The sequence below is a fragment of the Chrysemys picta genome, chromosome 6 (assembly GCF_011386835.1).
Source record: "Chrysemys picta bellii isolate R12L10 chromosome 6, ASM1138683v2, whole genome shotgun sequence".
NCBI classification, from domain to species: Eukaryota; Metazoa; Chordata; order Testudines; family Emydidae; genus Chrysemys; species Chrysemys picta.
In genome coordinates, this window is record NC_088796.1 from 43,459,900 (window position 1) to 43,485,751 (window position 25,852).

General features: G+C 45.7%; 1 protein-coding gene across 1 annotated transcript in view; it reads right to left on the bottom strand.

The window, feature by feature from the left end:
• The window catches only part of THBS4 (thrombospondin 4), a 66,161-nt gene that overhangs the window by 1,903 nt on the left and 38,406 nt on the right, over positions 1–25,852 (bottom strand). The window contains exons 13-21 of the mRNA XM_008174614.4: positions 20,859–21,018; positions 18,866–18,984; positions 18,027–18,079; positions 14,467–14,660; positions 5,934–6,112; positions 5,509–5,557; positions 5,202–5,398; positions 4,292–4,464; positions 1,005–1,144 (exon numbers count right to left, since the gene is read on the bottom strand). Coding sequence (XP_008172836.1) covers positions 1,005–1,144; positions 4,292–4,464; positions 5,202–5,398; positions 5,509–5,557; positions 5,934–6,112; positions 14,467–14,660; positions 18,027–18,079; positions 18,866–18,984; positions 20,859–21,018 — 1,264 coding nt within the window. The remainder of the gene's footprint in view (positions 1–1,004; positions 1,145–4,291; positions 4,465–5,201; positions 5,399–5,508; positions 5,558–5,933; positions 6,113–14,466; positions 14,661–18,026; positions 18,080–18,865; positions 18,985–20,858; positions 21,019–25,852) is intronic.

A 25,852-nucleotide genomic window follows, 5' to 3' on the forward strand; every position in this document is an offset into this window, starting at 1 on the left:
TTCACTACATGGGTGGACTATAATGACAGGGGACTGTTTGGTCAGGCAGGGACTGATTCTGAGAAGAGAGAAGTGATTGTGTTCCACTTTTATAAGACTGATGAGTTGATGTGACAGAAATAGTCTCATGTGAACAATTCCTCCAGAAGAATTTCATGCAATAAGGAAAAAGTGTACTCGTTATCTAAAAGGGAAGCACAGCTGTGTACACAAAGTACATGGGAGCACCAGGGCAGTGAGGTGGGGGCGACAGCCCAGGACTGTGTTTTTTGTAAAGTGTGCCCAAGTTTTATGATGTATTGTGTCACTGTTTTAAAATTAATTCAGAGATTTTCATGCTGACTAACTACATTAGAGATCTGAGTTCAGCTAGAAGGAGCCCTGGCCAAAACTGAAGAGGCGCGAAAGGTCTAAATTCTGTCTGCAGATGAGGATGCCTTCTCCGCAGTGGTGCCAGGCATCACGGGGAGGAAGCTCATAGCAACAACTGTCACTGTAAAGACCGGTACAAGAAACTGCCTTCCACTAACTGATTTGAGCAGCAGCAGTTTGGCTGGAGTGTGGGTTGGCTAACATCACCTACAGTGGATGTATTGGTGCATGCAATGAGTGCTGTGGGACATCAGTAAATTAAATATGAGGACAATGCCTCATTTGCTGTATGGTTAGCTTTAAGGTGTTGTCCATTTGGTCTTTTAGTAACATTTCTAATGGCACCTACTTGGTGTAGTTAGCATGCTCCATATAAGGGCACGACTGTGCTGGCAGATTACATGGATATTGCAGATCAGGGACAACAGAGGAGCTGAGTTGCTCATTCTACCTCTGGTGAGACGCGACCCATTCTAAAATAGGCCACGTCAGGCACAATGGTTCACAGATTCATTTGCTGGTGAAGGCTGCAAGGCGGTTAATAAAAAAAAAAAAAGCCCAAACTACTTATCCTCTAGTATAGTAGGTCATTTTGATAATCATGAGCTGAGTCGCTCTAAGAGAAATGTTACCATTGCAGCGATATTTCAGGTTGGACCAAATAATGTTTTCCTGAGAGAAGCAGAAAACACCAAGTCTTCCTCCACGCATGGTAGTGTCTACAGTTACTCCAGAATCTGCCACCAGTTGAGAACCTTCATAAAATCTTGCCCTTCAGAATAAAACAAATGCAACCCGTTAGCCACTGTTGCTTTGAAAAAGTGTTTTTAATATCTATCTTTATTCTGTCTTGTGACAAGCTCATTAGACTAGTCTCCGGACCATACCACTATAAGCTTGAAGAGAAACCAGGGGTTATAACCCTCAGCTGTGACAGGGCTGTGCCAGTGGGGTAGAGAAGGGGCAGAGTTGCTCCAAATCAGGCTAGCTTCTAACAGCCCAGTAGGAGGCCTGACGCTAGCTGGGGATCACTAAAGCATAATACGTTCTGACCACAGCAGGGCAAGTGTGTTTGGTTTTGTGGAATTAGAAAGTTGGCAACCCACTCTCATCCCAGCATGCTCCCCACACTGAGGGAGTCAGCTGGCTATGGTAGCCCCATACCAGCTACACCAAACATTCAGCTGTGTACTTACCTGTAAATATCAGTATTTATTATTTCAACTATGGTGGTGCCCACTGGGACCCAATCAGGATTAGGGCTCCATGGTGCTAGGGGCTGTACAAACACATACGGAAATACAGACACCTTCCCCAAGAGTTTCCTTGTTATAAAACAATTATAAAAAGAAATCATTTACCATCCTTCATTTTTGTTTATTCGGGTGTTTCAAAAATAGCACAGCTGGTGAATTTAGTCTGTTCATTCTCCTGGGCTATTTTGGCTTTTGTACCTATTCTAGGCCTTGCTGAAGTCTCTGAGAAATGTGTGATGCTACATATTCCACAGGGCTGCTATATTTAGTCAAAACATACTGTAGTGAGTTATGGCCCAAGCGTTGGCTCAGACTTTCACTTTTGGTTCTGAAGGCCCTTGTTCTCGAAGGATTAAATAAGACTCACTTTATCCGCTCCTTTGGTTTCTGAGGATTTTTAACTGGAGTTACTAAAAAGAGAGTGTGTGGCTGTATACTCAGCACATGCTGAAAGGCAGGGAGCTGCAAAAATTGTGATTAATGTTGAAGTTTATTAAATCCTTTGTCCTATTCAGCCTACTTGAAAAAGAGTGTAAATATGCGATTGGTCTGATGGGGCCAAGGCACGGTGCCATGTGCACGTAGAGTTTTTTTCATATGATACTTTTAGAGCCTACTCCCATTGACTTGAATGTTCCAGGATCAAACCCCTGATTCTGAATGATGATTTCTTGTTAAAATGCTTTCTCATTTTTGTCGCTTTGCCCTTCTTAGATATTAACAAAATAGAATGCCCTGTTTCTTTAGGAGACCTACACCTCTCCATGGATGTCAGCCAAAGACCAACATCACTCAAATTACATCTGTAAATCCAGATCTACTGAAAAACAAATTAAAAATCAAAAGCAATTCGTAAAGGCGTCTCACTGAGTGAATCATAGGGTATGGCTACACTTGCAGATGTAGGCTTTGGCTACACTGGCGCTGTACAGCGCTGCAACTTGCTGCGCTCATGGGTGTGAAAAAACACTCCCCTGAGCGCAGCGAGTACAGCGCTGTAAAGCGCCAGTGTAATCAGAGCCTGCAGTGCTGCACGCTCACTCGCAGCGCTGCAAGCTACTCCCCTTGGAGAGGTGGAGTAGATACAGTGCTGCGAGACCTCTCTTGCAGTGCTGGTGGCGCGACTACACTCGCACTTCACAGCGCTGCCGCGGCTGTAGTGCAGCCAAGTGTAGCCAAACCCTTAGAGCGCTGTGAGTTAAACCCGCCTTCGTAGAGCGCAGTAGGGAAAGCGCTGCAGTCTGTCCACACTGACAGCTTCAAGCGCACAGGCGTGGCCACATTTGCAGCACTTGCAGCGGCATTGGGAGTGGTGCATTATGGGCAGCTATCCCAGCATGCAAGTGACTGCAACATGCTTTTAAAATGGAGGGGGTGGGGTGGAGTGTGATAGGGAGTGTGTTGTGTATATGTGGGGGGTTGAGAATATGTCAGCATGCTGTCTTGTAAGTTCAGACAGCAGCAGACCTCCTCCTCCTCCCCCCCGCTTCTCTTGCTTACACACAGCATTCCACAGTAAAGGCTTGCATGCCGGCTGTCCGAAACGGAGCTTTGAAAGGGCATTTCCGCATTCCTACAGGAGTTCAGAACAATGAGAAGAGTGGCCACTTGACTTAAGGGGATTATGGGACGTTTCCGGAGGCTGATCGCAGCGCAGTAACGCAACACCTCATCCACACTGGCGCCGCGGCGCTCCTGTGGGGGCGCAGCAAGCGTTATTTCACTCGCCAAGGTGGAGTACCAGCAGCGCTGTAGCCGCGGAGTCAGAGAGCTCTATGTGCCTTGCCAGTGTGGACGGGAGTGAGCTAGGGCTCCTTTATTGCCCTGTAACTCGCAAGTGTGGCCAAGCCCATAGTCTTAGAGCTGGATCAACCTCTCGTTTGCCTTTTAATACTTAAATAGACGACTGCAGTAATGGCCTCACTACTTCCGGACTTTGCTCAAAGAGTGTGAATTCCACCATCATGACTACTTGTCTTGCCCCTGGCAATTTGTAAACATCATAGGGACAAGAAGAACTTCTATGCTAACATACACTCAGAGAACATAGTGAAGTCATATCTCATATATACAAGGTTACCCGAAGAAGAGCTCTGTATGTAAGCTCGAAAGCTTGTCTCTCTCACCAGCAGAAGTTGGTCAAATAAAAGATATTACCTCACCCACCTTGTCTCTCTAATATTCTGGGACCAACACTGCTTATATCATGGATATATATCTCATGTCGTGCTAATTATTGATCATCTTCTGTTTTACCATCTTTACACTTTCTGTGTGGCCAGCTTTGGTTGATTAGTTCTGTTACTTGTTACACATGGTGTTATGGATAAATTATCACAGTTTATATTTACATATTCCAAGGGATCAACATTAAGGAATATTCATACAAAAGTCAAATATCTGTGAAATGTTAAGATTTGAATGTGTTTCTAGAAGTGATGTCACTGGTATTTTCAAAATCTTTTAAAGCAAAACCAGGCACAATAGCAGTGTCTGTCTTTAGCAGCTACAAAGCCCAGAGACATTTGACAATATTTGTAAGTATATGGGGTTTGGTTTTTCTAAAAAACAAAAACACCCCACACTAAATAGAAGTTCACAAATCTAAAAAAAACAATCACTGCCGTTTAGCTCTACAAAGGTTTAAACAAGCCAGTGCCTACCTGATGTATCCAACCTGGGGTCTGTGCTGCAAGAACCAGCGATAAGAGACTTTATCTTTCCAACCTACATTTCTGGGGTCTTTCCATAGCAGTCTGACTTGGTCATTGGTGTCCCCAGTATGCCAGAGTGAATTCCTGAGGTGTTCGCCAGGGCCAGTCTTAGATTTAACAGCCTAGACAAATATGGCATAGTTTAGAAAGTGAACAAAGAGAATTTTCCCCTTAAGCATTAGAGCAGGAGCTCTCTCTTTTCATAATGAGATCACACCTTACTAGAGGGCTTGCCTTGTGCACACCTCCCCTCCCATCCATGAGCTCATGACATCCCTGTGCCAATTATAGCAACTGCTTACAAGGAGAAATAAAAGTACTTAATGTTTGCTGTCTTTTCATTTAGCAGCTAGGAACAAGGAGAAGCCAGCAGCATGTGATCAGAAAGTCTCAATGGGTTACTACTCAGTGTGCCATGGACCACATTTGGGGAAGTTCTGCTTTAGACAAACACACAGCCTCTCTGAAATGGTCACTTTAGGCCATCACCAGTGAATTGAATGAGATCTGTGTCCAGGTTTGATTTTAATGTATTTATTCTAATTAAAAAGGCCCATTTCAACTCTAGGTCAACCAATGAAAGCTGCCTTATTCATTTTTAATGAGTATTGACTGGCAAGCAAATTTTGGTAGATTCAGTTTATCCTCTGCATTTTCATGCACTTATTAGAGTGATGCACATACGTAAGGTACCACTCTGACAGTAAATTAACCTTTCCTTTAGGAAAGAGCTGGTAGTCCCCCAGCAATGGTGGGAGAACAGCATAGGCATTATATGGCCAACTCTTTGTATGCTTGGGTAGCCATTACACAGAGAACGCTGAGCCACCAAATTTGATGATGTTACTTAGCTCAGTACCTTAAGCTGAATGCCAGGCTCTGCAACAGCTCTGAATGGAGTTGCTTGCCAATAAGTCTGTTCTGTCTGCTTCCACATTACCACATAAAAACTGGAACTGTCTTGGTAACCAAAAATAAAGCCAGCATAGTCATCATCTGTCACCGTGTTCACATGAAAGGTGCCTTCAAAGTCAACCCCATTGAAAGCTGTGTAACCTAGGAGCAATGGATATACACTATGTTAAAACCAATAGTTGGCAGAAAACTTGACCACGTGCCAAAAGCTTTTCTATTGCAAAACATGAGTACAAAAAAGGTGTCCATACCAACTGCGAGGCCAGGATCACTGTTCATGGTCTGTACAATCTCCATACCCTGAGAGGGGAAATTAAGTACGTTATTGAGGCGTGATAAACAATAGGGTGATGCTGCAATTACTATAATGAGGCGTCCCAGAGCGGTACATCAGCCTCATGCTGGCCCTCTGTGCAGCAGGGAATTTCTCCCAGAATGAGCTTTCTGTATCCGTCATTATTTTAGCCCATGTGTTAGTATGTGTAACTTCAAACTTAGTTGCACACTTTTCCAAAAATACCCTTTCCTTTTGGCTTTTAGCAAGCATCAGTTGATTTTCATTTCTTTGCTAAAGCATTACAGATCCTGATAAGTTCAGCACAGGTTGGGGTTTTTTTAATTTTGTTTTGTAATTATTTGTTTCTGGCAGCTAAACAGTGTTGAATGCATTGTTTACCTGGTTCAGAACCACCCAGTTAGGATCAATCTGAGCATCACCTTCGGGATCCAGGACCACAGTTTGATAAGCCCTGAAATCTGTCAGGGTAATCTCAGCATTCTCAGGGCAAATATCAATTCGATCAATTACTGTGTCCTGGTCAAAATCCGATTCACATATGTCACCAACTCCATCACCTGAATGCATCAATTAAACAAAAGGGGACTTATTTACAATGCAGCTACAGTCACCTTAGTCTTAACCATTGGAACAAACTACCAAAGGAAGTGGTTGATTCTCTATCGCTTGATGCCTTAAAATCAAGACTGGTTGCCTTTCTGGAAGATATGCTTTAGCCAAACACAAGTTATTGATCTAAGAGTGGTAAAGGAACCTACAGAAAGTGCTTGAAATTTACAGCAAATTTGACAGGTGCAACAGGTGTTTTATTAGGATTTAACAAACACACCATTAGCTGTACTCTGATCTGACCTAGCTAACAGATCAAGCAAAATTCAGAATACAAGTGTATAGCACTTTTGTTGGACTAAAATTAATACCACATAATGACACACAAAATACCAGTCTGTTGCCACTTGTAAGCAAAGATTTGACAGCAGAGTTCCACACTGAGTTCTCAAATGACCAAGACACCATTGTTTTTAGAAATTCTTGTATAGGAATATTTTCTAGTTAAGTATAAAAATACAAATATCCAAATTAACGAATAAAGTATATTCTGTGATGCATTCTCCTTGCTTTGTAAATCGTTTAGTCATTTGCTTGTTTGCAAGATTCAGTAAGGTGCAATGGGGACCATCAATCACTAATGTGAAGTAGAGAGATTTTACAATATTGGCTTGTTTTTAAGATTGTTTCGTATCATTGTTCTGGTGAAAACTGAAAAATCTTCCAGGGATATTTTACAAGTTAGTTAGTTTAAGAGAAACAGAGAGACAGACAGATGATTTTACTGTTTTGTGCTGAGTCACAGGGATCCTAATGTAAGTCTATCTTTCCCAGCTGAATAAATTTGGTGAATTCACATTGTTTATGAAAGTGAGAGTCAAGGGCCAAATTCTAGCCTCTGCTAGCACCTCTATGCCATTCCAGCAGCATGAAGGGCATTGAGTGCCCCGGAGGGAATTCCTCAAGGGGCATGCTCGGACAAGAAGGGGGATGTCAAAGGTGTGACAGCAGCAGCTCACAGGCAGCCAAGGAAGGCTTCTGTAAGTCAGAGTGTCCTTGGGCTGCCCAGTCCCCAGAGCAGCCTACAATCTGGGAGGCCCAAAGATGGCTTAAAGCCTCTCCCCACCCCAGCTGTGCCTCCTTGAGAGATGCAGCACAGAATATGTCCCAGAGTATGGGATAGAGCCATTGGCTGCTGCTCCTCGTAATATGTATCAGTCCTGACTTGTAAGTAACAGGGCTTCCTCCTGTACAAAAGAGAAATCAACCTTTAGACTTTGGACAACAGGGGCCTATGTGAACTTGGTTCCTCTTGGTGAGAATATGCTGCCTTACAGTAAGTGTACTGCATGTTCACTAACTTAGGGTGACCAGACGTCCCGATTTTATCGGGACTGTCCCGATATTTCCTTGTTTGTCCCGCGTCCCGACCGACGTGCGGTCGGGACACTGGACAAACGAGGAAATGCGCCGGAGCCTGGAGCCCGGAAGTGCTCGCACCCCACCCCCCCCCGCCCCGACTCCACCCCTCTTCCCCCGATTGGCTCCCTCCCCGAATCCCCACCTCTTCCCCAGGCTCACCATTCCTCCTCCCTCCGCAAGTGCTGGAGGGAGGCCTGGGAGACTCAGAGGGAGCGCGGGGCCGGGGTGAGTGAGAGTCCGGCCTGGCCCCGAGCAGGCAGGACTCAGTTGGGTGGTAGGGAGAGGAGGGGGGCGGCCCACGGTGCCAGGCGGCGGCTGTTCTCCCCCCCGGGCAGTGGGACTCGGGAGCAGCCGCTGCTGCAGCTCCCACTGCCGCGGGGGAGGAAGCGGCCATGGCGCTTGGCGGCTGCGGCTCTGGCGCCCCTGAACCCCCCTGTGACGTTATTGATATAATCTGGAACCATAAGATCATTGTTGCAACCAAGGTCCTGTAGTGGCACGCAAATCTTGTATAAAGGGGGTCAAATGGGGTGTCTAAGACAAGGTTATGGTTTACTGGTTATGATTATGCTGTCTATATGTGTGTATCACTTTTGTAGTTGAAGTTATGAATATTGGCTCTATACTGTCTGTATTTCAAACTTATGCTATGCTGCTGGGTAACATCCCAGACAAACTGGTGTTAGCTCTGCCTAGCCTGTTTGATGGCCCATTAAGGACCATCAGCTATACAATGGACCCATTGAGAGAAGGCAGATACGCCTTGTAACTCAGCAAAGTATGCAGGGACTGGCCCATGTGACTCCAGACTCCATGTTGCTGTAACTTTCCACAGTAAGAACAAAGAGGTATTCTTACACCTGGAAAAGACTATATAAGGCTGATGCCTCATCTCCATCTTGTCTTCAATCCTGCTTCATACCTCTGGAGGAACTTTGCTACAAGCTGAAGCTTTGAACAAAGGACTGAGGACCCATCCCAGCGGGGGATGTATTCCAGAGACTTGATTTGAACCTGCAGTTTATTCCATCGCTGCTGCAAGCCTGAACCAAGAACTTTCCCATTACTGTATGTAATTGATTCCATTTAACCAATTCTAGCTCTCATCTCTATCTTTTTCCTTTTATGAATAAACCTTTAGATTTTAGATTCTAAAGGATTGGCAGTAGCGTGATTTGTGGGTAAGATCTGATTTGTATATTGACCTGGGTCTGGGGCTTGGTCCTTTGGGATCAGGAGAACCTTTTTCTTTTACTGGGGTATTGGTTTTCATAATCATTTGTCCCCATAACGAGTGGTACTGGTGGTAATACTGGGAAACTGGAGTGTCTAAGGAAATTGCTTGTGAGACTTGCAGTTCGCCAGTGGGGTGAGACTGGAGTCCTCTTAGTCTGGCTGGTTTGGTTTGCTTTAAAGGTGGAAAAAACCCCAGCCTTGGGCTGTAACTGCCCTATTTGAGCAATTTGTCCTAAGTTGGCACTCTCAGTTGGGTTCTGCCAGAACCGCATTGTCACAGTGGCGTAGTCGTGCTTGGATCCACAGAACCAGGTCAATTAAGCTTTGGATCAGAACCCCACGTTATCCAAATTTGAATTTTGGGATTGAGAGTTTGGTTGGTTAAAGAGCAGTTGCAATGGGTGAGCAAAGAGCATATGAGGGCCTTGACAAAAAAGCCCTGAAAGATTTGTGTTCAGAAAAGGGGATAAGCTTTAGAAAGAAAGCTACAAATCAAGAACTGAGAGATCTGTTAATGGCCAGTGATCAGAAGGCAGAAGCAATTGAAAAGCAAAAGGCAGCAAGTAAACTGCAACTTGAACATGAACAAAGACTGGCAGAAATTCGATTGCAGGAACTAGAAGCTGAGGCAAAAGTGCAAAGATTTCAGCTCCAAGTCAAAAAAGCAAGGGAAGAAAAGCAGAAATTGTATCCTCTTGAAAGTCCAGTTTATAACAATGTTGGTATGTTGTATAACTCTGAGCAGTTGTCTGGGTGTAACCAAATGTACCCCAATTCTGCCACCTTTTATGTAAATGCTTTTACTGTGTGTTCAGTAAAGGGTGACTCCATAACTGGTGCCAATGCTCTGTATGGGAGTGGTAATGAAAGATTCACAGAGAATGTAAAAGTCAATGGTAAAAGCTGTTTAGGGCAAATTATGGCTTCTAACATCACTCTGGTTAAAGCAGATCTTGTCAAAGAGGAAGATTATTTACCAAATCAGAGTGTGAATGTTGTAGTTCTCTATGAGTTTACTGTCCGTGTGCCTTTAGCCAGAATCCACCTTGAATGGAATGGTGCTAAGCATGAGGTTATAGCTGGTGTAAGGAAGTTATTGCCTAAGGATCTTTTGATTGGGGAAAATGTTAAAGCTTTGTTCAGTCCAGGTGGTCAGTCACAGGACAGGAATGATCTTAAACCTGTGTCTATTGTGGGCAATGATTTGCCTGGGGAGGGTTGCTCCAAAGGTTTGTCTGAGAAGAGCTATTTGTCGGTAAATGAAGTTTCTGAAGGTCGGTCTAGTGTCTCAGAAGTGAATCTGGAGTTAAATCAAGAGCAGCAAAATCTTATTGGGCAGGAAAATGTTTCTCTGGAGCAGACTAAAGAGGATGGTCAGGTGGAAGCCCTAACTGAGGAAGGAAAGGGTGGATTTTTGATGGGTGATGCTTTGGTGGCTAGTACAGCTTGTAAAAGTGAATCTGAAAAGGGTAACTGTGGTTTGCTGGCAGTGGCTCAGTGTAGTAAAAAGAGCAGTTTATCTGCTGGGAGTGGCAAGGTGCCTGGTAAGGAAGCTGCCCCACTCTCCCAGTCTTTGTCTGTAATCAGCCCTGTGTGCTGGGACAAAGGAGAGGAAGGCAGGAAAAGTTTGGAGGAGCCTGGGCAGCCTTGTGAGCTGATGGCTTTGTCTAGTCAGCAGTTTGGGAAGGCAAGGAGAGGGGAAGATAAATGTCCCTATACCTTACCTGTTTCCTGTGTGGAGAATAGTGACAGTGAAGGAAATGTGCCTGTGTCTGTCAGGGGTATTGACTTGCCTATGGAGGAAGCTACCTCAGTCTCCAAGCAGTTGTCTGTGAACGGCCCTGTGTGCTGGGACAAGGGAAATGAAATCCCGAGCTATGTGTCTGGTAAAAAAGGTGTCTCCAGCTCTTCTTTGTCTGTGAAGCAGACAGAAGGTGCCTTTCAGCCTGTAATGGTTGAGAATAGTGCAGTTGTCTCAGAATTGGTTCTGAATTCAACTAAAGCCCAGGAAGGGAATGGTCCTGAGTCTGTGTCTGCTGGGGAGAATGGCACTGTAACTAAGTTGCATACAGTTAGTGTCTTAGCAAAATCCCAGAGACCAGACGATTCTGGTGCTTGTATTTTGCCTATGGCTAGTGTGTGGTTGGTAAAGGGTGTAGCAACACGGTCTAATCAGGGTAATACCCTAGCCAGGGCACACGGAGAGCATGAAGGTGATTTGGTTGTGTTACCTACTGATGATGTGGAAACTTGTAGCAAGAAGGAAAGGATTCCTGAACTTGTGTGTGGCAAAGGAAAGGGAAATGTTTCTAACCTTTCATCTAGGAAGTCTATGGGTTTGCCTGAAAGGGGATTGTGTAGAAATCTGCCTAATGGGCCAAAGGAGATCCTGGATGTAAGTAAGACCCAGAAAAAGTCTGTTGTTGCTCAGGAAAGTGTTCCTTTAGAGCAAGCCCTAGGTGAAGAGGGTAAGGGCAGAATTTCTGTGAGGGGTGATTTGCTGCTTAAAAAAGCTCCTGGGGAAAGGAATCCTCATGGTAATTTGTGCAAGCAGTTCCCTGCAAATGAAGGGTGTGAGAGTAATTTAATCAAGGAAGTTTCAGTTCCTAACAGCCAGAAATTTTCTGTTGTGAATGGATCCACTGACTTTCCTTTCGAAAGATCCAGTGTGGGTAGCTTTGAGAAGGTCTCAGATGGAGTAAGAGCTGTTAAAAAAGTTGAGCAGCCCTATAACCGAGTGGCTGGGTGTGGCCAGCTTGTTGGGAAGACAATGGTGTTGGAACAGGAATGTCTCCATTCTAATTCTTTAAGTGAGCAGTCTGTGCTTCAGGGTCTGAGGACAGATTTGGTTACTGGTGTTTCAAAGCAGAACAGTTTTATGGCTAAATGCTTGAGGATGCAGGGGAGAACAAGCAAACTCTCACCCTCAGACTCTTTGGATTTGTGTGGTATCTCTTTAAAACAGAGTACAGCCTTGGAAATGATAACAGTTAAGGATATGAAAACTGGTGGACTGGCTTCTGTCTGTGGTAATGCAAATTACTTGTCTGGCTGGGAGGGGAAGGACTTGCTAATAGCTGTTAGCACAGAGAGCCCACCCCATCAGCCAGTAAATTCTGTTAAGCAAGAAAAATCAGGGTGTGATCCTGCAGGACAAGGAGGAAAGAGAAAACCGAATTTTGCAAAGGAAAGCCACAGGTTAACCCTAAAATGACCAAACTCCAATGGTATTGAGCCAAAGGTGTGGCATAACAACCATAATTGTAGATGGACACTTGCAATGGATTTGTTGTTAATGCTAATGGTAATTTTGTAACTGATGTGTTGCTATTACCAAGAACTGTAAGAATGTACAATGTTCCTAATCTGTTGGAAAATCCCTTAAACATGTTAAAAGGAATACATGAGAACACACTTTATGTTAAAAGGCCTTGCTATACTAATGTTTCATAGTTGATGCCTGTAAACCGTATTGGAACTTTTCACAGGAGAAAAGACATTCCAGACCTAATGTACTGTATGAGAAGGGAAACTAAGGCACACTACCATATTGCCTTCATGGCTAAATGCCAAGATTCCTGTACTATGAACATCATTAATATCTGCATTTATTTGATGTTAATTGGGTTCCAAACATTTGCCCGAGCTTGTATGGATAAAGTAGCTGTTTTCTTTAGCTCTTGGCAAGATCACATGAGACATACAGAAACCATGCTGCAAGAGCAGATCCAATCCACTATTGTTCTAACCAAGTTTTACCTTGTTTGTAAAGAGGTTCAATCATGTTGTTGAACACAATTTTGATAAACCATTTCGGTTGTTCTTTAGCCAGCTAAGCCATAGTGAGATAAACCCAAGGATGGGGAGCTCTTGGGATGCAGTCAGTGATGTTTGTGTCATCCCTTCCTGCATCAATTTTGCGTTGGGGGTGTGACGTTATTGATATAATCTGGAACCATAAGATCATTGTTGCAACCAAGGTCCTGTAGTGGCACGCAAATCTTGTATAAAGGGGGTCAAATGGGGTGTCTAAGACAAGGTTATGGTTTACTGGTTATGATTATGCTGTCTATATGTGTGTATCACTTTTGTAGTTGAAGTTATGAATATTGGCTCTATACTGTCTGTATTTCAAACTTATGCTATGCTGCTGGGTAACATCCCAGACAAACTGGTGTTAGCTCTGCCTAGCCTGTTTGATGGCCCATTAAGGACCATCAGCTATACAATGGACCCATTGAGAGAAGGCAGATACGCCTTGTAACTCAGCAAAGTATGCAGGGACTGGCCCATGTGACTCCAGACTCCATGTTGCTGTAACTTTCCACAGTAAGAACAAAGAGGTATTCTTACACCTGGAAAAGACTATATAAGGCTGATGCCTCATCTCCATCTTGTCTTCAATCCTGCTTCATACCTCTGGAGGAACTTTGCTACAAGCTGAAGCTTTGAACAAAGGACTGAGGACCCATCCCAGCGGGGGATGTATTCCAGAGACTTGATTTGAACCTGCAGTTTATTCCATCGCTGCTGCAAGCCTGAACCAAGAACTTTCCCATTACTGTATGTAATTGATTCCATTTAACCAATTCTAGCTCTCATCTCTATCTTTTTCCTTTTATGAATAAACCTTTAGATTTTAGATTCTAAAGGATTGGCAGTAGCGTGATTTGTGGGTAAGATCTGATTTGTATATTGACCTGGGTCTGGGGCTTGGTCCTTTGGGATCAGGAGAACCTTTTTCTTTTACTGGGGTATTGGTTTTCATAATCATTTGTCCCCATAACGAGTGGTACTGGTGGTAATACTGGGAAACTGGAGTGTCTAAGGAAATTGCTTGTGAGACTTGCAGTTCGCCAGTGGGGTGAGACTGGAGTCCTCTTAGTCTGGCTGGTTTGGTTTGCTTTAAAGGTGGAAAAAACCCCAGCCTTGGGCTGTAACTGCCCTATTTGAGCAATTTGTCCTAAGTTGGCACTCTCAGTTGGGTTCTGCCAGAACCGCATTGTCACACCCCCGAGCCCGGGCCTGCTGCGGGGACCCAGCAGCACGCACGCTGCGCCCAGCCCCTGGCCAGTCGCGTCTGGGCTGCTCCCCAGGTGGTGCTATCCCGCGGCGGCCCCAGGGCGGAGGCATCGGCAGCCCAGGCCCGTTCGTTCCCCTGCGGGACCCGAGCGGGACGCGGGGGCTGGGGCCTGCTGCCCCCACTCCGGGGCCGCTGCGGGATAGCACCAGCTGGGCAGCAGCCCAGATGCGACTGGCCAGGGGCTGGGCGCAGCGTGTGCGCTGCTGGGTCCCCGCAGCAGGCCCTGGCTCGGGAGGTTCGGGGGCGCCAGAGCCGCAGCCGCCAAGCGCCATGGCCGCTTCCTCCCCCGCGGCAGTGGGAGCTGCAGCAGCGGCTGCTCCCGAGTCCCACTGCCCGGGGGGGAGAACAGCCGCCGCCTGGCACCGCGGGCCGCCCCCCTCCTCTCCCAACCACCCAACTGAGTCCTGCCTGCTCGGGACCAGGCCGGACTCTTACTCACCCCGGCCCCGCACTTCCCCTGAGTCTCCCGGGCCTCCCTCCAGCGCTTGCGGAGGAAGGGTGTTTTTGTTTTTTTTGCCCCCCCCCCGCGTCGCCCTCCCCCCCTCCCCCCGCATCCCGATATTTGACTTGTGTGATCTGGTCACCCTACACTAACTGCATAGGTGGGTAGAAGAGACTTACTGTTGTCATCTTCCTGTCCTGGGTTGGGAACCAGTCTGCAGTTATCAGGGCCCGGAGGCATGAGGTCTGGAATCCCATCATTATCATCGTCATCATCACACTCATCACCCAGCCCATCTTTATCAGTGTCCAGCTGGGAGCTGTTAATGACTGTGGGACAGTTGTCTGTGCTGTCCTGGTGTCCATCTCCGTCACTATGAATTCAGACAAAACAACAAACCACACACACACACACACACACAAAGAATCAGTTCTTGTCCCCAGACTAGAGCACGACAGCTAAGCAATCATGAAATATAAAGCCTTGTATGGTGACAGGTTTCAGAGTGGTAGCCGTGTTAGTCTGAATTAGCAAAAACAACAAGGAGTCCTTGTGGCATCTTAGAGACTAACAAATTTATTTGGGCATAAGCTTTCGTGGGCTAGATCTGATGAAATGGACTCCTCGTAGTTTTTGATGAAATACAAAGTACAGTTGATGCCATCAGATGGATCCTGATGCCAGCACATGTAATGAAAGGAAAACTCTCGCCAGGACCATGAAATGGGATATCTGGGACAGTGAAACTTGCTCATAGTTAATCTGGTTATAGTGAAGCTTCAGTTTTTGAATGTGAGGACACTGAGTACAGGAAGTTGTTATCTACCTGGCTTCTCCTTGCCATGGTTTAGCAACACTGCTTTTTGACAAACATTTTGAGGTATCTAAACATAGCACAATTAAAAGTCATGTTGTACCAGTGCGCCGTGGGGTTCCTGATGGACCTAGTCCATGGTACTCAGCACTGACAGGTTTTTGGGGAAATGTCCGTACAGCAGCAGCCCTGCACTGAGGCCCAGCTAAACTGATACAGCTGAATCACTAGTGGTTAGGCTTGGCGGGATTTGACTTTTTTTTTTAAATCAATGTTTATTTTTAAGCCTTTTCTAATTTTTAATCAATTTAAATGTTCGCTGTTGTGCCAAATTATGGAGAGGAGGCTGCATTCTCCAGGCAGAGCAGAGACCCCCCTACACCTGACCCTGGCAGTGTCCTTGCCTCGGAGGCTCCCTCTTCTTAAAATTAACACATGGTAAATCACGGGGGATGGGGAAGGACGGAGAGGGGAAGCAGAGGAACTGCCTTCCAGCCATATCTAAATGGCACCAGCTCCAGCTAAGCTAATGCCTGTATTACAACATGGGCTATACAAATGAAAGTGGGACTCTACTAAAGTTCTCAAGCAGTATTTATCTGACTTTCCATATCTGTAAATTGCTATTGTTATAGATGGAAATATTTTGTTCAGGGATTGTGTGTTCAGTGAAATCAACATTTACCAACTTTTACTAGTAAAAATCTAGTCCTTCCAAACCTACTTGTGGCTTCCTGACTGTGGTGTAGTGAAATCACCATAAGATACAATGGCTCTGTCAGACTCCTTTTGAAGACCTTACTTCAGGTGCTGCAACCAATTTGTATAACCCATGCTGGTGAAGCACCTGGGGCTGCTGTTGTGTAGGGGTAGGAGGTGTTGCAAACTCAAGGCATTCCAGCACTGTTTTTTTTTCCAATATCTTTTGGCCTAGAGTAGACAGAGCCACAGTGAAGTGCAGTGAGAGTAAGGAGTAGCTGCAATGTTTATCAACGGATAGTCATGACTTGTCTTCACTGCTAAAAAAGGTGAGTTTTTTCCTCTGGATAACAAACGTGTGTGAGGTACCCTGAGGTAAAACCACAGTGGAGATAAGGCACTTTAGATTTACCTCAAGGTAAACTAGGTGAGGTCAACCCCAGTTGGGGATACAGTGCTGTCACTTAGGCTTGGTCTACACTAGACTTAGCTACATTGCCCAGGGCTGTGAAAAATTCCATGTCCTGAGTGCTGTACATGAGCGGCGGGTATCATAGGCTGAGGGAGGCTGAGCCTGTAGCCCCACCCATGCTCTGCCCCCAGACCCCCTCCTGCAGTTCCCGCTCTTCTGTGGCCCAGGCTGGTTGGGGCTGGGGCTGTGGGACTGACTCTGGGCGGCTGGCGCTGGGGCCACACTGTGCCACCTGCCCGGTGCTCTTGGCACTAGAACTGTGCCATGCGCCAGCCTGGTGCTCCCTGGCTGGGGGCAATTGGGCGGCCTGGAGCTGGGGCGGTGGGGACTGGTGGCCCTGGGGGGGTTTCTCTGGGCTCCTGTAGGGGTGGGGGGCAGAAGGGAGGGGCCGGGGGCTAGCCTCCCCCATCGGCCGGTTCATGGACTGCCCATGGTGCTGTAGTTAACGCGATCTAACCCCTGATGTAGATGCGGCTAGGTCAACGGGAGAATTCTTCCCTTGACCTAGTTACTGCCTCGCAGAGAGGTGGATTAACTACACTGACAGAAAAGCCCCTTCTGTGGATGTGGGAAGCATTTACGTTACGGTGCTACACCTGCAGATCTGCAGCACTGTAGCTGTGTCACTGTAGCAGCTGTGGCGTAGCTATAACCTGCCTTTACCTCACGGAAAAACTACAGTGCCTTGTCTCCATGGTGTTTTTACCCCAGGATAGCTTGTGTAATAGCTACCCCAAGACAGAAAACACACATTTTTAGTAGTGAAAACAAAGTCTCATTCTCTTTGCAGTGAAGCTTCACTCCATGATAAAGCTAATCCCCATACATGAGGCTAAGATGATGGTGGGGTAATTTCAAGAAATCCTTATTGCAGACCAGGCCTCAGTGGTTTCCACTGTACTTGGAATAATCTTGGAATGCAGCAATTATCACCTGCCCATGAGTGAGAAATGGTGCATCCCTAAGGGATTTAATCACTTCCCCTTTCCTCTGTTTTCAGCAGGGGCAAGTAGTAGTTGCCTTTTCCTTGTGGAAAGAGGAGTAAAATATAATGCCTTAATATTGGTTTTGCTGGAGTTGCTCTCATCATGGAATGAAAGTGAATGTAGCTGGTCTTGTGACAGTCGCTGTCTTTGGGAGAAAAGAAATGGCATTTCATGGATTCCCCAACACACCCTCAGCTGCCGCTGCTCAGAAGAGAGACCTTACTACTATTCCTATGCTAAAGTGAATGGGACATTTTTTCAGGTAGGTCCTTGCCTTTTACAATGAAATTTTGTTATAGTGAAGTCTTGTGTGTTTAGTGGGGAAAACTCCTCACCCTAAAATTGTTCGCATGGTTTTGGTTTTGATTTGTGATAATTTGATAATATAAGCTCTGGGTGGAGCTTGCCAGTTTTATTTCTATGAAATCAGCTATGAAACATGTCATGTACCTGTTTTCTATACCTTTTTTGGACCTGAACTGGTGAAATGTGCATGGGAGAAAGTGGAAGGGAGGGGGATGTTATAGCAACAGTAATTGATGGCTATGGCTATGAATGATAGTTATTTCAGAAGATACTTTGTTTTCATTACAAAAAATTATGTTCTTACTGGGCAGGAAGTACTGAAAATAACCTAGGGCTGAACTAAGCTCTGGTGGGAGTGTGGGTGCAACTCTACTGAAGTGGGTGGAATTAGACTAGTTTAAGCCAGGGCTAAATTTAACCCAGTATTGTTCTCTTGTTGATATTAGATAGGGGGTACTGTACCTGTCTTGGTTAGTGTCACAAGAATCTCCAATCAGGTCATTGTCAATATCTGACTGCAAACAGAAACAGAAGAAGTTTGTAGTATTAACTGCTGAGAGAATATTTAAATGACAGTACTATGTTGGCAGGATCAGTTCTTTTTATAAAATATATCTTCTGGTTATGTGGGTGATCCAAAAAAGAAAATCTATTTAACAAGGGCAGAAAAACAACCTAGTATTAAATTGGGCGGTACTAGCTTCTGGGGTTCTAGCTGAAGGAATAAAAAAAAAAGTTGCCTGAGATACTGAAAATAAGCAAACCCTCATTTTCCAGAAGAGATTTCCCTCATATGTAACTTAAAAATAAGCCTACACAGCTTACACAGCTGAACAAAAAAATGTAGCAAGTCTATTCTGTTTACTCAATGCCTGAGTTTGTGGTGATGGGGTTTTTTGTCTGAATAAGAAAAATCAGGATTTAGCCCTAATAAAAGAAAGAATAAATGTAATGAATTTGTACTCCCAATGGAGTCTTCCCACTGACTTTTATAGGACTGGGGTTTGGCCCACCACAGATGGGATATATTGCAGCATATTGATCAGGGGAAGTGCACAATGAGACATGCATAGTGTGAAAAAGCACCTATCTGTTCCTATTTCCAGTCTCCTTTTCCAAACTCAAGCTTTCAAAGTTTCACAAGTTTTTTCTACATATCCTTTAACAAAATGGGAGTAGCTGATCTCTTGTACCTCCAATTGTCTCCTACTACAGTTATTTGGCGCTTATAGTCACTTTTTCACTAACTTGGTGGGGCTGAGGCTTGTGGTATCCTACAGATTTTTCTTCCCCTCACTAACCTGGTTGGGGTTGCTGATAGTGGGGCAGCTGTCACAAGCATCACCAACACCGTCGTTATCCCCGTCCTTTTGGTCCCGATTGGGAACCCTCTGACAATTGTCCAAAAGGTTCTTAATACCTGGAAAAATCATTGATATTAGTCAAAATTATTCCCTAAGTTTCCAAATGTATGTATTTTCCAAATGCATGTATTTTCCAAATGCATCCGTTTATGTATTTTCACAGAATACAGCATTACCGTTCAGCCATCACCAAATCTGTTTTGTTTCTGTGCACATCTCATTTAATCAAGGTTAGGAGCATCTCACTAAAGACATTGCCTTGCATTCCATTTTCCTGCACACCTCACTGCTTCTGTCCCCATACCATATAGTTTGTATCACGTGACATTTCATCCCTATTATTATATTTAAGGGGACTTGATTTTCTTCCAAGCCCCACACAGCAATGAGAATAAAATGTTGCATAATAGAGATCTCTTGGGCATTCAGGCAGGAAGGAGTCAGATGTGCTAGGATGTGGTTGGGCCTGTGGATTATTGTGAAAAGGTTTGGGGTTTTTTGCTGTTAGTATTGATAGTCCATTAAAATGTTCAACAGCCTTTTAATTGTTGTATGAATTATTGTGGTGTTTAACTGTTGCACAGTGCCTGGGGCTTAGGGTGAAGCAAAAAAACCCCAATATTTACATAAAATAAATAAAAATGGCTGCAACTAGGAGTTGCTTGCAGAGATGGAATGTGTGATCTCTGACAAAATATCACATGAGAAGATGTTTGACCAAGTGATGTCGTCCCCAGATTTGCCGCATTTTAGTCTAAGGCTTGGTTACACTTGCAAGTTAAAGTGCATTAAATCAGCCCTGGGCGCCATAACTTCTGAGGTGTCCACACTGGCAAGGCACTTAGAGCGCCCGGACCCTGCAGCTGGAGCGCTCCTGGTAATACTCCTCCCTGAGAAGCATAGATCTTGGTGCACCCTGGCTGGAGCGCTGGAATGTCAGTGTGAATGACGTGTTGCATTACTGTGCTGTGATTGGCCTTCGGAAATGTTCCATAATCCCCTGAAGTCATGTGGACACTCTGGTCATTGTTTAGAACTCGGCTGCAGGCATGCAGATATCCCCTTTCAAAGCTCCGTTTCTGACAGCCAGCATGCTTATCTGCTCCCCGACAAAGCAAACCATTATTGTGGAATGCTGCTGCTGCAGAGGCAGGCATTTGTGTGTGTGTGTGTGTGTGTGTGTGTGAGAGAGAGAGAGAGAGGCAAGGGTGGGGACTGATGTTGGGGTTTTCCCCTTCCCCCTGCCGCTGTCTGAACTTACAAGACAGCATGCCGACACACTCTGCCCACCAAAACACACGGTCTCTCCCCCCACATACACACAACACACTCCCTGTCACACTCCACCCCCTCCTCCCCATTTGAAGTGTGTACAGTGTGAACACACAGCAGCACTTTCCCTGCTGCGGTCTCCGAGGGCTGGTTTAACTCCCGGCGCTCTACATCTGCAAGTGTAGCCATGCCCTGAGTTGCTGCTGCTGCTGTTGGGATTCATAGTTCTCACACTCTGCAGTCTTATAAGTTAGCTAGAACTGTTCTTGCAACACGTTTCGTGTCCTTTACTGCAGCCATGCCATTGCAAGGAGGGAAACAGTTAAAATTGCTGGGTTTTACACAGTATCTCTGGGTTACCCCATCACTGTTGGAAACTAGAACTAAAGTATTCAGCCTTAGAGATGCCTAAAAGCTGGTGACAAATGTCCTCTATAAGGCTATGTCTACACTACACAGAGATGTGAATAAACCATCCATCGAGCGACAAGTTACACCGACATAAGCACTGGACAGCACTGGGCTGCTTGCAGGGGTTGGAGTAGTTAAGCCAAGGGCCTGTCGGCTTAGAGCGGCTACATTAGAGAGTAGTGTAGCTGTGCCATAACACACAGCACATGCTGGGTGATTTTAAAGAATTAAGTGAAGATTTATCAACCATCTCCATCCATGTCATCATCACAGGCGTCTCCTTTCCCGTCCCCATCTGTGTCCCTCTGGTCATTATTCAAGACTGTGCGACAGTTGTCACAAGCATCTCCAAAGATATCTTGATCACTGTTCCTCTGGTTAACGTTTGGCACCAATACACAGTTATCCTAAAAGAGAGACAAACACAAATTCCCTTCTGCTAGGATTATTTGACTCCAGTAAGAATTTAACTCTCATTTATACACTGTAAACTCTTTTTGCAGATGGAATATATTATTGTAAATAGCTTGGCATTCTATGTGGTCAATAAATCAGGACAAGATTTCACTGGTCCTATACCAACTTCCAGTTTTTATATGCAGTGTATGTGGCTGAGAGGTATTACTGTCCAATGCGCATAAGGATTTGTTCATAACAGTGACTTTTGGTTCTCATTTCACATGGGTCCATTTAAACAGTCTGCTTTGATATGCCAGTTCTCTTATTTAATGTGTTCTATTTCAGGGTCTGCATTTCAGGATGCACACTGCTTCAATCCATTAGGACAGTGGCTTTCAACATGTGGTCTGTGGACCCGTGGGGGTTCGCAGATTGTCTAAGATTTCCAAAGGAGTCCACACCTTCATTTGAAATTTTGTAGGAGTCCACAAATGATAAAAGGTTGAAAACCACTGCATTAAGAGAAAAGCCAGCTCCCCCTACTGGTATATCCTCAAACCAAGACTCTGCTTGACAATTTGACTTTTTCACCCAGAAAAGCCTGAATTCCAGATTTAACATGTTTTCTAATTTGGTATTAATTCCACAAGGGGGGACAATAACAAGGAGGCAGCACTTTCCTCTTCTATGCATCCCTCCTGAACACCTGGGTTCTCATCCTCTTTCCACCCAGAGATGGACAGGACAATAGGGCCCTACGTTAATTTACAGTATCAGCTGTGTATTATTGTTAATGCAGGTTCAATACTGTGAAGGTGTCAAAGCAATTCCACAGTTAGCACTTCATTAGGATTTTCATTTAAAGCAAGAATTACATTTTTTGTTATGACGTTGCACTCCATATGATTAGCATATTTTCATAAAATGAGTGTGAATATAATGTAACTGGAATATGCTTCATGCAAAAGGTCTCTTGTAAGGTATCATTACAAAGCTTATAATCTACTGAGTGTGGTCATCCAATTTGTATAAATGTGTCATTCTTGTATCTGAAACTAGAAATATGAAATATAACTGAGGTCCTATTGTAGTTATGCAAAGTGTGGGCCATTAATGGTGGTTTAGAATCTTGATGGCTCCCATTAACTACGACAATTGACTGTAGATGGCTCTGTTTACATGCAAGGCTTCCTGTGAGTCAGGTTGAGAAGAATGAAGGCTTGGGGTCTCACAGGATATGTGCCCATGTCACCTGGTACTGGAATCCATCTAAAACCTGGTGCTTTTCCATTTAGAAGGAGGGGTGGGGACCCAAAGAGACAAAAGATTCCTGCCTTGTGCAAAAGGTGTATATATAGGGGTGGAACAGAACAAAGGGGGCTGCAGTCATGAGAAATCCCCTAGCTACCACCTGAGCTGGAACAAGCATTGGGCCTAGACTAGAAAGGAGTCTAGTCTGTGAAAGAAGCTTACTGTAACATCTCTGAGGGTGAGGTTTCATCTGTAATCAGTTTCCTACTGTATTAGGCTTAGACTTGCGTGTTTTTGTCTTATTTTGCTTGGTAATTTACTTTCTGTCTGTTATTACTTGGAACCACTTAAATCCTACTTTTTTATATTTAATAAAATCACTTTTTACTTATTAATTAACCCAGAGCAAGTAATTAATACCTGGGGGAGAAAACAGCTGTGCATATCTCTCTCAGTTTTATAGAGGGCGAACAATTTATGAGTTTACCCTGTATAAACTTTATACACAGTAAAATGGATTTATTTGGGGTTTGGACCCCATTGGGAACTGGGTATCTGGGTGCTGGAGACAGGAGCACTTCTTAAGCTGTTTTCACTTAAGTCAGCAGCTTGTGGGGGACATGGTTCAGACCTGGGTCTGTGTTTGCAGCAGGCTAGCATGTCTGGCTCAACAAGACAGGGTACTGAAATCCCAAGCTGCCAGAGAAAACGGGCTCAGAGGTAGTCTCAGCACATCAGGTGGCAGTCCCAAGGGGGTTTCTGTGACCCAATCCGTCACATTTGTTATGCACCAATAACACAATGAATTGTCCCAAACTGACACACTTACTCTTTGAGAACCTGGCCTGATTCAAAGCACTTTGAAATCATTGGAAAGGCTCCCGTTAACTGCTATCGGCTTTGGACCAGGCCCTGAGTACAGATTGAATTCTCACACTAAACTATTCATTATTTGAGTTATAATAACTTTTAAATGGGCTTCTAAGTTCTTTTTCTGGGGATGAGTTTAAGTTTATTGCCACTCCCTCTAGCAAATAAGCTCCTGGGTGTTTTTGAGATTTTAAAATTGTTTTGCTGTAACAAAATCTGAGACATGGGCTACTTTCATTGTTAATTTTTAATTTAATTAACACTGTTAATATATCTGCCTATGATGTGTCAACCCCACACAGGACTGGAAGGGGTTAAGGTGGCCAGGTAGGCCTATTAACTCCACAGGCTGCACCTGGAGGAAGAACCAGGGAGCAGGGAGTTGATTGCAAGCAGGTTCAGCTGTGCAGTAACAGGCAGGGCCTATAAAGCCAGGAAGTTGGCACCGGACAGGGACTGCTGCTGGTAATAGGGTTGCCAGGTGTCTGATTTTTGACTGGAATGCCTGGTCAAAAAGGGACCTGGTGGCTCTGGTCAGCGCCGCTGACGGGGCTGTTAAGTCCCATTGGTGGTGCTGCCTGGCTAAGGCAGGCTAGTCCCTACCTATCCTAGCATCACGCTGTGCCCAGCAGGTCTGGCTCCTCTGCGGGGTGGCCACGGAACTCCACGTGCTGCCCCCACCCTGAGCACTGGCTCCGCACTCCCATTGTCTGGGAACCGCAGCCAATGGGGGCTGAGGGGGTGGTGCTTGTGGGTGAGAGTAGCGCGTCGAGCCTCCTGGCCCCGCCGCCTAGGAGCCAGGCCTGCTGGCCACTTCCAGGGCACAGTGCAGTGCTAGCACATGCAGGGAGCCTGCCTTAGCCCCGCTGTGCCCTTGACCAGGAGCCGCCCAAAGTAAGCCCATGCCCCAGCCCTGAGCCCCCCCCAAACCCCGAGCCCCCTCCTGTGTCCCAAACCCCTCATCCCTGGCCCCATCTCAATCTGCACCCCCAGCCCAGACCCCATAATCCCTCCTGCACCCCAGTCCCCTGCCTCAACCCCCTCCCACACTCCGAATTCCTTGGCCTCACCCCTCAGCCTGGAGCCCCCTCTTGCACCCCAAACCCCTCATCCCCAGCCCCACCCCAGAACCCGCATCCCCAGCCACAGCCCTCACCCCCTCTTGCACCCCAACTCCATGACCCAGCCTGAAGCCCCCTCCCATATCCTGAACCCACTCCTGAGCCTGCACCCCCAGTTAGAGCCCTCACCCTCTCCCGCACTCCAACCCCCTACTCCAGCCCAGTGAAAGTGAGTGAGTGAGGGAGGGGGAGAACGAGTCACCGAGGGAGGGGGAATGTAGTGAGCGGGGGGCAGAGCCTCATAAGGGGTAGGGCGGGGACTTGGGGCAGGGGTGGGGCTAAGGTGTTTGGTTTTGTGCGGTTAGAAAATTGGCAACTGTAGCTGGCAAAGGGCAGTCACTCCCTGGGAGGAGGGCTTGAGTCTGGTACACCCAGAGCAAGGAGGGAAACCAGGAGTTGTAGGAAGCAGTCCAGGGAAGGAGCAGTGTGTACTGGGAGAGGAAAGCCCAGAACTGCTGGGTAGAGGGTCCCTGGATTGGAACCCGGAATAGAGGGCAGGCCTGGGTTCCCTACCCACCACTGGGGAAATGGCACTGGTGGGGCAGCGAACTGAAAGAGTGCCGGAGTCACTGGGAATGACAGAGACTTTGAAGGCCTATACCCTGAAGTGAAGAACGCTGAGTGACCTGGACAGAGGGCTGACTCATGAAGAGGATACTGCGGTTCCTGAAGCAAGATAGGGGTTGCAGACCAGATAGAAAGATGGAGTGACAGTGTACAACCATGGCAAGGGGTGTTGACCTTGTGAGCTAATCCCCAGAGCAGCCAGGAAGAGGCACCGGACAAGCAGTGAATGGTGCACTCTGTGACACTGCTATTGGATGGATGCTACAGAATCTAAGTTTTAATTTAAATAAAAACAAGAGTGCCTAGCTCTCATGGTTGTTCAAGAAACCCTTGAAAAAATGAAGACGTAAATAAATGCAGAGTTGTCTTTCTCAATATGTGGACAGCCTGTAACAATAGGGAGGTGAGACCTGCCCAATTCATGAAAATGGAACTTTTATGTCAGAAACATAAAGGTGAAAATTTCAATGTCAACATTAACTATTTCACTGCTGAGACAAGGTGGGTGAGGTAATATCTTTTTATTGGACCAACTTCTGTTGGTGAGAGAGACAAGCTGTCAAGCTACACAGAGCTCTTCTTCAGGTCTGGGAAAGATACTCAGTGTCAGAGCTAAGAACAAGACAGAGCAGATTGTTTAGCATAAGTAGTTAAAACATATTCTAAGGCATAGTCATAGCACAAAAAGTGGGGCTAGTGCTGGGGCAGGCAAACTTTTTGGCCTGAGGGCCGCATCGGGTTTCGGAAACTGTATGGAGGGTGGGTTAGGGGAGAGGTGATCCCAGCAATTACAGGCCTGTAAGCCTGACTTCAATACCAGGCAAATTGGTTGAAACTATAATAAAGAACAATATTGTCAGACATATAGATGAACATAATTTGTTGAGGAAGAGTCGGAGTCACTGGGAATGACAGAGACTTTGAAGGCCTATACCCTGAAGTGAAGAACGCTGAGTGACCTGGACAGAGGGCTGACTCATGAAGAGGATACTGCGGTTCCTGAAGCAAGATAGGGGTTGCAGACCAGATAGAA